Raw genomic sequence first — 12,228 nt, 5'->3', positions numbered from 1 at the left:
CAATGCTCCAGTGCTGTTTGCCTGTTGTCCCTAATCTCCAGATGGTAGAAAACCATGTCCCAGGTGAACTAGCACAAAGGGCAATGGGAATGTAAGACAATCCAGAAAACTGGTTTTCTTTACACTTCTGCTAACATTTTCCCTGATACTTACAGAGACATACTATTATCAAAGAAAAAGGCTTCCACTTAAAATTAGAATATATGGCATATAAGTGTTTTACATTAATCAGAAGTCATCAGATATCTATTTCATTACCTCCTACACAGGCAATCTCAATAAACATTTCAGTAAACTTATCAATTATTTGATCTCCTGAAAGCAGAAAGAGGCCAAAAAGAGCAGTTGGTGTGAGTGCACCTCAGATACCCTCAGCTGATTTTGGCCAAACGTTGCCTAATGTTCACAAACTACTTTCCAATTCAGGAAGTTCTCAGAAGCAGGACACATTTCCAGCACAGTCTGATCCTCCCCAGGTGTGTGCACTGCTCCAAGTAAACAGTAAATACACCTCTAGGATCAAATCAATAGCTTTTTGCATCACAGTGCAGCCACAGCCCCAAGGAACTCTTTCAGGAGGCCACAGGGTCGGTCTCTAATCCTGCATCATGGCTAGATCTGCTAGGAGCTCCCGCTCTGTCTGGCCATCGTCTTGGTACTCATCCAGCCATCTAGCAAGGAAAAAGAGGATCATTAAGACGTGAGAACACTGAAAGAAGATAAGTGACTCAGGAAAGAAAATGAACCACAAAAATGACCCAAAAGGCCTTTAGAAAAAGGTCAAGAGTTTTTAAAAAGCAGCTGAGAATTGAAGCCACATCAAATTATCTTCTGGTTACCAACATCCACAAATCTTTATCTTACACTTAATTTGTGATATCATACTGGTTTATCATAAATGTTTGAATCTTTAAAATCCTTATGATAATACCATAAACATTCAAATATATCATAATATCAGTAAAAACTTCTCATTCAGAGTTCATTTATTCTTTTCTTGTCATGTGACTGACAAGTGTACACAGTGGTTCAGTCCTCAGATGCTGGGAAAACATTCTTCAAAAGAAAGACACAAACTATTTATGAGGGAATTTCAAAATGCGTAGGAAATGGAACTGAAACATAAGTTTATTTTGGCATAACCACTTGAAATACATAACTAGTCATTTTGTGATATGTATTTCCCATGAATTTTTGACATCATATGCAAAAGGCAAAAAGTTACATTAATCTTAAAATTATTAATTTTCATAAATTCAAAAAGATTAATAGCATAATATATAATGTAGAATTCTTTTTATGCTATAACTTTGTATTGCATATGTTTTCTTTATATACGGCATTTTTCCTTTCAGAGTAGCCACAGTCTAAGAGTAGGGAACACATGCCATCTATGTGGTAAGATGTGTTTCTGAAGTCAGATAAATATTGGTCTATATTCTGAACACTAGACCTATGAAGGCAAGAAATTTAAAACTCTTCATGCCTCAGTTTCCTTGTCTGTGCACAAAAGCACCACAGAGCTTACTTTTAGGCTTCCTGTGAGGATCAAAAATAGCTCAAGTCTGACATTCTGGCCTTACCACAAAGTATATTCCTTCATAAGAAGTGTGTAAATCCCTCTATGGAAATCTTCACAATTTTTTCCCCTAGCAGTAAGAAGACAAGTGTGTAATCCTTGGAATCCCACAACATTTTTTAACTAAACAATAAAATCATAAGCTATTCATTTTTTGTTAGAAACCTTCTCTTATCTCACCTATAGGAAGAAACTGAAGGGTGTTTTATTTACCTATATATTTATGCTGCAGAGACAGACAAAAAAAGTTCATATCAGCTGACTGACTCCTCACATGTCTGCAACAGGCAGGACTGAACCAGGCAGAAGTATGAAGCTAGGAACTTAACCCAGAACAATTATGTGGTTGGTAGGAACCAAATCACTTAAGTCATTGTTGCTTCTTTCCAGGGTGCACATCAGTACCCAGGCACTGCAATATGAAACCGGAGTGTATAAGCAGGCAGCTTCACTAATGTGCCAAACACCCACAGCAGAAGACCAGAGTTTAAATAGCTGAGAAATCATGCTAAGGAAGACAATAAAATCTGTGTCTTCTCAACTGTAGAATCCAAGTAGAATTTTCCAATAAAACAATTTTCTAGCAAACTCAGCACTTTGAATAGGGATCTTTTCCTTAGAGGATAGTAATATAATGGAAACAACAAATGACAGTCACAATTAAAATTCTCTAGAGAGGCAAGAGATCGTAGGAACCTACTCTCTGGCTCAGCTGGGCATGCATCATGCATATCATTAATTTCTTTAGATGTCAGTTTTTCACCTATCAAGCGAGGTGCAAGACTAAATGTTATTATCTATGTTTATTCCATCTCTAGAGAAAGAGCCACAAAACAATTATTCATTCTTTTTTTTTTAGCTAACCCTGGGTCCTCAGAGAAAATGAACAAGGGAAGTTTTCAATATTGACATAGCTCACTACATGATATCAGTAAAATATTTGCCTGTGTGCAGTATTTAATGTGCTGGGAGTACATTACTATAAAATATCTGGAATATTTTTATTTGCACTATTTTGTTTCCATGAATCCAATTTACAAGTGTTGTGATTATTCTAACATGTAGAAATAAGTCACTCAATCTTGACTTTTGTTTTCTTTTTTTGCCAGTAAAATTAACTTGGGATCTAAGGAGAATATGACTATCACCACCTGCTCTGGGTGGCTCTTGCTTTTGTTCAGTGTGATACATTTAGAAAGATAATTATCTTTTGTTTACCACTTACATGATTTCATAGTTATCATCACATTCCGAGCAATAAAATTCTATTATATGATATTAAACACAGTTTCATATGATACCAAATATCTTGCTGAGCTATAGAACCAAATGTTGTGTATATTCTGGCCAATGTAGTAGTCACTAACCATCTGTGTCTATTGAGCACTTGTAATGTAGCTAGTGTAACTAAGTAAACTGATTTTTAAATTGACTTGATTTTAATTAATTTAAATTTAATTAGCCATATGTGGCTAGTTGTTACCATATTGGACTGTGTAGATACAATTTTTTTAAATAAAAGGGAATTATATGGAAAGTTCAGTTCTAAATATTTAGCATATGAGCCATAAGTAAAATTGGATTTTCCCCTCATTTGTGTATATGGCCTTCATATTTATGTGTATGGCCTTATATTGAAATATTTTCTTAAAATATCTCCTTTGGCAATAATAGTTACCATCATGGGGCATTAAGTAACTGTAAGAAGTTTTGCAAACTCCTTATTTCTGAAATTCTCAAACAACCATGCAAAATGCATATCATTACTACTACAGACATAAGAATGACCTGAGTTTTTCAGAGACAGGCAGTAAAAGAGGTGTAATTCAAATCTAATCCTAAAAAACCTCAATCTTTGTTCCTTGCATTCCATGTTAATACTAAAAAGATTTCTTAGAAGTAAAATATAAGGTCTCTATCTAGAACTTCAATTTTCTAAATGACAATAAATACTATTGCACTCTAAATGAATATATATTGAGGAAAAAAACAGTTAAAAAAGAAATTACAGAAGTGTTATAAATTCTGATTCCACATGATGCAACTTCTTACTAAATTCTAAAAGAAAAATACTTACTAGACTTAACTACAGTAGGAGAAACACAATTAATTATTGTGCTTCTCCACCTGTCTGGAAAAAAAAATGTGCTTTCCTTTAAGGAAGAGTAACAGTCAGCCACCTGCTGACCTCAGAACACCTGATGACCTCAGACATAGCTCTGTAGTTTCCCAGAAAACCACAGCTGCCTCCCTTGACTATGATTGAATGGGAGCTCTTTGATGGCAGCATTCTTCATTTCCTGTTTGTATATGTGCAGGAGAAATAATGCATGACACCTAACAGCCATATAACGCTTCTGCACGAATACATGAATCAATTAGTACACACAATGTGTTATCTAGATTTAAGGAACATGAAATCATAGAGACATAAAACCTTGACACCTGAGTCCTTGCTCACAGTATACTAACCCACTGTGTCCCTTAGGAGACTAAGGAGACCCCAGGCTCTTACAAATAGACACTGACACTGCATTGCCTTGCTTATGACTCTCCATTGTTTGCTCCATTTTGTAACAATGGGAGTTGTCCAATGCTTTTTTAATTCATTAATTACATTGTATTCTGTGGCACAGTTTCATAGGTACTTGGATTCTCCCCACCCCTCCCCAAACCCTCCCACCATGGTGGATTCCTCCAATGCTTTTTATACAATGACTGAATGAATCAGTATATTTGATAGATTAATTAGTAATAGAAGGAAGCTGAGCTTGTAATTTCTATTTTTAGTGTTCTGTTTTAAGATATATTTGCTTTCCTGTTCACAACCAACTCTAGAAGATATTCTCATCACAATATTTTGAAAACTACGCATCTGGAAGTTTAAAATGTTTTACCATTAGTCTTTTATTGTACCTGTAATGTGTTAGCATAATGCGCTAGAATTCACATTTTCACAGCTAATTTCAATGTGTTTAAATGATTCAAGTGAACTAGAAAGAAAGGGATTGTTCTTGTCTTAGATTTGAGCACACTGAATTACACAGAAATTGAAAGTAATACCCATCTTTTATTCAGAAGTAGTTAAATACTGCAATGTATCCCCATTTCATGTAATACTTGCCTCCATTATACAGTTCCTCTAGATAAATATAGGTATATACATATTTACCTGTATACCTATTGATTTTGTATTTTGACTTGTGACTATTTTTGAAGGATGATGCTATTATAATATAGGGCAAAGCAGTGGTGGTGGGAGGGAGAGGATGGAAGGGAGAAATCCTTAAGCCTAAGAAACTGTATCATGAAAATAAAATAAAATAGGGGGAATCAAGATGGAGGAATAGGGTAAGGACATGTGTAAACAGATGGAGAAACATTAGCCAGGGTGAAGCAGAGAGAGTACATTCTAGGAAATATGGGAGGACAAACAGCAGAGAGGCATCTGGAGACTGACAGACACTACGGTGTGGTGCAGTAGTGACCCGATTCACCAGGGGCATTCAGCAAGTGGTGATCTGAACCACACCAGTGGCCAGAACTCCATCAGCAAACAGGTGGGAAGGAGAGTTCACTGGAAACTCAGGAGGTTAACCCAGACAAAGAACTGCCCATCCTGCTGGTTTGTTTGATTTGACCAGGAGCAGAGACAGAGCAGCAAATTCCAAACAGGCACTGCAGGCACTGGGTGAATTTCACAGTCCGTACCTCCAGTAGAGCTTAATCAGGTATCATCTTGTGTAAGGAGGGAGAGGCTATGGGATAAGACTGCACATGCACTAAGCTGGGTGTGAACTCATTTTGGTATCAGTGAATTGGAATGACGTATCATCCTTTAGGTTCCAACCAAAATAGGTCTGGGTAGCCCCCAGATCTAACAGCCAGCAGATCAACTGCACAAGTTGTGTATCAGGTGCCATTTTGTACAGTGTGGCAAAGATTTGAGATTTCAGGGACAACAGTGAGCTGCACATGCATTGAGCTCAGTACATTGCACTGGTCCCACATCGAAAATAATGCTGACTTTGACATCTTATGGCTCATGGGTCCAGGTGGCCTTCAGACCTAACAGCCAGCAGGTTGTGGAGCGTGTGACACAAGTGACTATAAACAAAGAACCAGGTACCAACCACAATAAATAAAATTGCAAACCTCTGGGTGGCACAGCTTAGAAATCTGTCCTAAGGAGAAGAATCTGCTAACCAGAAGTACAATGACAAAGAACAAAAGAAGAGACAAAGGTACAATGAATATTACTGAGCACTCCCCAGTAAAGGAGCAAAAACCTTTGCCAACCTCAGAGTTAACTGGGGAATACACTGAGAAAATTGGGAGATACAGAATTAAAAATACATTGTTATAAAGCTTCTTATCAACAACAAGAAGCACATGTAGGAATGTAAGGAATATATCACACAGCAAGTAGCAACACTGAAACAAAATCAAGCCGAATTATTGGAAGTAAAGGAAGCGATAGAAAATCAAAAATTCATGGAAAGTCTCAATAATAGAATGAAAAAGGCAGAAGAAAGAATCTCAGAATTGGAAGATATTTCTTATCACAATGGGAAAACAATTAAAAAGCTGGAAGCAGAGCTGGGTCAAGCAAAAAAAAAATATTCAAGAATTAAGAGACACTATTGAAAGGCCAAATATGAGTTATTGGAGTTACAGAACATGTAAAAAGAGAAGCTGGGTTTAAAAATGTACTTACAGGTGAGAAGACCTTCAGCTCTGGTTAAGGGAGAGAAGGAAGGATGTGGTTCAACACTAGGAGGAGGCCTCCTATATGACACAGCATGACAGAGTAGGATAGAAGAGAGCACCATTTTTGTACTGAGGTATTATGGGATCACACACCTGTCACAAGGAAACAGAACCTCTTGACTGCCATCTTCCTCTTCAAATTTTACAACAACACACTCCAGGAACCATCCATTACCTGCACAAATTGACAAAAGAAATTAACTCTAGCTAAAAATGTCCTAGCATTGTCTATTTTATCTTTAGCTAAAAATACACTGGCATAATCTATTTTAGTCATTCCCTATCCAAAATGTTCCTTTTAAAGTACATTTGTCAGGTAATTTGGTTGCAAAAATATGCACATCCAAATTGTGTCAGTAGAAAAATGAAAGCATGAGTGGGTGACCCAATTACTCAGAGTTGTAGAAGCAAAGAAACAGAAAAATCTCACTATTAGGGACACAAAGTCTCTAAAAAAATGTTTAAATATTTTTAAACTACATGAACCAAAAATAGATATAGAAACAAATTATATAAATCCATTTTACATATATTAAGTAGAAGATTCATATACTGACTTGAAAAATTATCATCGATTATTACACTAGTTAATGCAATTAGAGGAAAAGACAATGAATAAAGCAGGTCATGAGGAAAGCTAAAGAAGTTGGCAGTGAAGGGAGAGAGAAACAAAATTAATAAGAAAAATGGTTAAATACATAATGGATAAAAAAATTTAGTGCATTTCTTTTTATCAGAGAGGAATAGATAAAATGTTAATTCAATGAGTATTACAATTTTACCTTGCAAAAATCATAAATAAAAAAGTAAATGTAAAACCAGATATACTGCAATTACAAAAAATTACCTAAATTTAAGAAATGACAGTAAATAAGCACAAGCAAAGGCAAGGCCATCCCATGTTTTGAGTAGAAGACATTGAAGAGATGGGAGTTTCTCACAGGCTAACCTAAAACTTCAGTGCAATTAGTCAAATTCATTGTATTTTTTGAAAATCAACTAACTGATGATAAAATGTATGTGGATAATAAAAGCCCAAGACTATCCCAGACACTTCTGAATATTGTAAGTTAGAAGATTAGCACTATCAATTATCAACATTTCTTTTTCACTTAGGTCAATTTGGGCAACAAAGAATTGGTGGTAGTATCAACATTTTATAGTTCCAAGTTCTTTCTATAATTTTTCTTATCTTACACTTGAGTTTCACTTTCACAAACATTAGTTTTCATGCACTGATGCACTTTTATCTTTCAATTATATGCTATATATATTTATATATGAATATCTATTTACCTACCAGCTAACTATCATCCACAAGTAGGGCTGATTTTCTTAAGCAAAGCATAAAATGTGCAGACCATTGGAAGAATGTTAAATTCAACTGCACTAAAATTAAGAAATTCAGCCACGAAAATCTGCCACAACTGGAGAGGCTGCTGTGTCATCAACTGTTGCTTGCGCTCTCCTTTCTGACATTCCTGCAGATGTCTTTGCTCTTGTGTATAAACCAGGTGAGTAATTACTCAGTCATGAAATGTGACTAGAACGCCTATGCGCAATATCAGTCTCACTGGCTTAAAAGATACTGTTTCTAGAACTTTCATTTTCATGTGCTGTGCCCAACACTTTAAGACCATCCGAAATATTCTCAAGCAAGCGTACATTACTAGCGAAGTCATCTGGAAAGTAGGAGTAAGAACATTAGGAAATGTGAACAAAATGTTCAGGGTGGGTACTTTGGAAGAAAGGGTCAGAAAGGTGAAATACAGGTAACATCGTGAATCTCAGCTGTTGTTAGGATGAGAGGTCATCAGAATTCATCTAGTTCACATTTTAACAAATAAAGGGAAAAATATGGCCTAGCTATTCTGACCATTCTGGTAATTCATTTTCTTTTTATTACTAGGGTTATGCAAATTGAGAGGGTAATTAACAAATTTTGAAATTATGTTCTGTTATTTGACTTTCCTTAACCAATTTTTGAATAACTTAATCCCATAATTCATGAAGGCCGTGAAAATCCCCCAAAATATTCAGATACATTCTGTCACTCTAAACGGTCTTTTCTTTGTTTGTGTTCTGAACTTGACAAATGCCCTTTTCAATAAAATAATAGCAAACTGAGAACCCCTTTAAGAACAATTCTAATTCATTGCAATGTAATAAAAGTGTCTCATGTGTGTCTGCCATCACTAAACTCAGCATGTTAGGAAAGAGGACATTTGCACCTTGTCTGTCTGTGGCAAAGTGCCCAGCATAGATCAGACACTCAGCCTAATGCTCACACTGGAAAACAATCTAAAGACCACATGTGTAGGGTCCCCCAAGAGGCTAATATCAAAACAAACAAATACTTGTTTCTGATTACTCAAGATCCATTGGGTCAGGTTCTTCACTAGGCTCATGTGTCTTTTATTTTTTGCCACAACTCTTACATGGTTTCTATTTATTCTAAAGTTGTACAAAGTTTGCTGTAAATCTGGGACTTCATAAAGCTTCCTGGTTATTCTATTTGTGATTAGATACCCACAGACAGAACTATTTAGATTGAAACAGCAGTGTTTTACATAGTTTCTTTTTCTAAAATGGAAAGAAAACAACATTGAGAATTTCACTGAATTTGGAAATTTGTTGTTCTTGTCTAAATTTGCAATTTAGCTCCAAAGCGTATTTAAAAACACAGTGTTCTTTTAGTTCTTCCTTCTGCCATTTTCATTCTTTGTATCAATCTTGTTGAAAGCATCTTTCCCTTCAAATGTCCAGGCTACATTTTCCAGTAAATTCCTACCTCTTCTTCTTTTACATAAAGAAGAAAATAAAAACTGACCTGTGGTTTCTGCTGCCATTATCTTCAGAGCAGGTCAGCTTTGACTTTCTGAAAATGTTAGAACTAACATTGCTTCCTCCCCTCATCACCAAGACGATAGTTTAGAACAATTCTTTTAAACTATAGCTTGGTTGATTTCTAAGACATCTGAATAAGGAAGATAGTGTAATTTTTGAGACTGTTTAAGCCTGCTAAAGTTCTGTGTGAGATCCAGGAGCAAACCTTATGAGGTCATTCTCCCTGGGCCACCATCTCACTGTCTCGTGTTTGCACTTACACTGTCAGAAAACTGGCATTCATCAGGCACCCAATAGCACTTTGAATAGTGCAAGACAGGAATTTCCCAGCCATTTCCTAATTAGTTAGAGACCACTAATGGGGAAGGTTATTTGCAGGTTCCCGCAGACAAGGAGGAATCCGGAAACCTTTAAGAACACAAGACACGTCCATAAATAACGAAGATCTAATCCTCATTGTACCTACATTAGGGCCCCAGGATACAAGAATGAACCCACAATGAAATGACTGACAGTCTCCTACATGGTTGGGAGACACTCCAGTGGCTGTATGATGGACTTGGGAAAATTCACGAAAGATACACATTGTGAAACTGGAGGGGAGAAGAGGAAACTTGGGGGAGGGAGAAGGGAGAACCCAGCACCAACTAAGTTGTATCAAAAAATAATTAATAACAATTAATAAAAAATTTACATATAGGAAAGATCAAAACTAAACTAAAATAAAATAGATTTTTAAAAAGAACACAAGGCACTTGTGGAAATATGTATCTCTCTCTCTCTATCCATCTTTCTCTCTTTTTCTCTCTCTCTCTCTTCCTGTCTTTCTATCTCTCCTTTCAGGAGACACCCCATTTCCCACATCTCTCAGGGGAGATGCTTTCCCCTTCTTTTTTGTATGTTCATTTGTTCACTTAGCAAATAAAACTTCTCAGGCTGCAACTGGTTCCTGGCTTTTTATTTCTGTACTAAGTTGAAGGAAGAACCCACCAAGCTCTGCTGGCAACAGTTTGACAAGGGAAAGAAAACAGAATAGTGGAAGGAGTGCATACCGAGGGGCAGTTGGAGAAGAGTTTGTAGTGGAAATTCTGAAGAGAGATGCCATGGAGCTGCATGGACAGTACAAGCATGCAACAACAAGTGGCACACAACCCTTACCTCCCACAGCCTGGGATGGAGAAGAAAGCAGCAGCTTGGACAAGGAGATTAGAGTACACTACAGAAGCCTATGACACTCTTGGTACCATGGATTAACTTTGAGACCAGTCTGTAGCCCTAGCAGGGGGCAGGATATCCATTATTCTCATGAAAAGAAAGCACATTTCTTTGTCACAGTCCCCATTCACCCACCCATCCATCCAATAGCATATGGTGAATAGCAGTGAGGAAAAAGCCAACTTAACACCAATAGAGGCAGTGACGGCTCTTGCACATGTGTGACCAGGGAATTTTATTAGAAAGATAAATTCACATTACCCATTGACTTTCATAATATCCTCAAGTTTTAGGAGGGGATTGGAGACCCACTTAACACTGTGAATGTGTCTCATCTCCCCTACACTATCACAGACTCCAGGGGTTAAACTTCCATGGTGAGGCACCCACAGGCAGCACACACTGGGAACATCTTTGCTGTCTCTGTGGACAGGGCAGGCTCAAGGGCACTGCAGGAACATGAGGCAAGAGCCTACCTTATACCTCATACAAAAAATCCACTCCAAATGGAATTTATGAAATGACATCATCAACTACTGTTGAAAAACACTAGCAGAATTCTATACTACATTGACACAGGGAAAAAAACCTAGTTAGAGGCCACAGAATCATAGGAAGTTAAAGCAAAAATAGATGAGTGATTTAGATCAAGCTAAGAAGCTTCTGTACTGCAAAGGAAACAGCAAAATGAAGCAGGAACTAACAGAATGGGAGAAAATATCTGCAAATTATGTAAGGACAAATACCCAGGATCCATAAAGAGCTCTCTGGAAACTCAACAACAACAAAGCAAACAATAGTTAAGAAATGGATAAATCTGCATATGAGAAAGTAATCTGTAATCCTATATTCAAAGCAGTGTAATATACAACAGCAAAGATATGGAAAGAAACTCAGATGTCCTTCAAAAGAAGAATTGGTAAAGAAACTTTATCGTTTCTCGGCCTTTTGGTTAAGATCAAGTGTGGTAACAGAAAGTAGAGCTTGAAATCTGACAGTAAAGAGCTGGCGTGGATTGGCTCATGCCTCCCTGGGTGGGACACAAAGATTAGTTACTCCTCACCATGGTGTTGAGGATTTTCTGCACACCTCCCCCTCCAAAAAAAAAAACGTGTTCTGCACCTTAAATGTCGACAAATGTCTTGTTAGAGTTACAAGCCAGTCTAGATTATCCTAAAATCTGCCAAGATCAGCAAAATTATACTTCAACACAACAAATGGCTAAATACTAAAATGAAATAGACATGAGACAGCTGAATGGTACCTTATAGTCATTTTAAGGTATATAGCAGCCGGTCCTGAATATAAACTAAAATTGAAATGTCAATGAGCTAATCATAGGTTGTGGTTAGGACTTGCTTTTTTTTTTTTTTTTAACATACTGGTTACTCAAAACCATGTCAATTCCATAATATTGCAAATTGCTGTTGATGTTATATTGGGACTCTTAATTGACTGGGATGATATTCTACCAGCTCTAACTTCGGACCAGAGATGGTCTCCCCAAGAAACTGTTCAACCCATCTGGACAATAAGTAGCTGGACTCTATGCTTGGTATAGGTTTGCAAGGAGAGAATCTTGATTGAATTTGAACTGTAATGCTGCATCAAGGTGGAGGAATCCACCAGGGGGAGGGGCGTGGGGAGGGGTGGGGGGATTCCCAGAGCCTATGAAACTGTCACATAATGCAAAATAATTAATAAAAAAAAAAGATCAAGTGTGGTAAAAAAAAAACTTTGGCATATCAACTCCATGGAATACTACTCAGCCATTAAAAAGAATGAGACTCTATCATTTGCAGTGAAATGGTCCCAAC

The 12,228-nt window shown here is 36.9% G+C and overlaps 1 protein-coding gene across 1 annotated transcript in view; it reads right to left on the bottom strand.

The window, feature by feature from the left end:
- Window positions 1-400: 400 nt before the first annotated feature.
- Window positions 401-12,228, bottom strand: part of RP1 (RP1 axonemal microtubule associated) — a 280,642-nt gene continuing 268,814 nt past the window's right edge. The window contains exons 29-30 of the mRNA XM_058668634.1: window positions 6,443-6,524; window positions 401-671 (exon numbers count right to left, since the gene is read on the bottom strand). Coding sequence (XP_058524617.1) covers window positions 596-671; window positions 6,443-6,524 — 158 coding nt within the window. The 3' untranslated portion in view covers window positions 401-595. The remainder of the gene's footprint in view (window positions 672-6,442; window positions 6,525-12,228) is intronic.

Source organism: Ochotona princeps, chromosome 9 (genome assembly GCF_030435755.1).
Source record: "Ochotona princeps isolate mOchPri1 chromosome 9, mOchPri1.hap1, whole genome shotgun sequence".
NCBI lineage: Eukaryota > Metazoa > Chordata > Mammalia > Lagomorpha > Ochotonidae > Ochotona > Ochotona princeps.
Note: the sequence above shows the minus strand (reverse complement) of the source record. Positions and strands in the feature narration are given on the sequence as shown.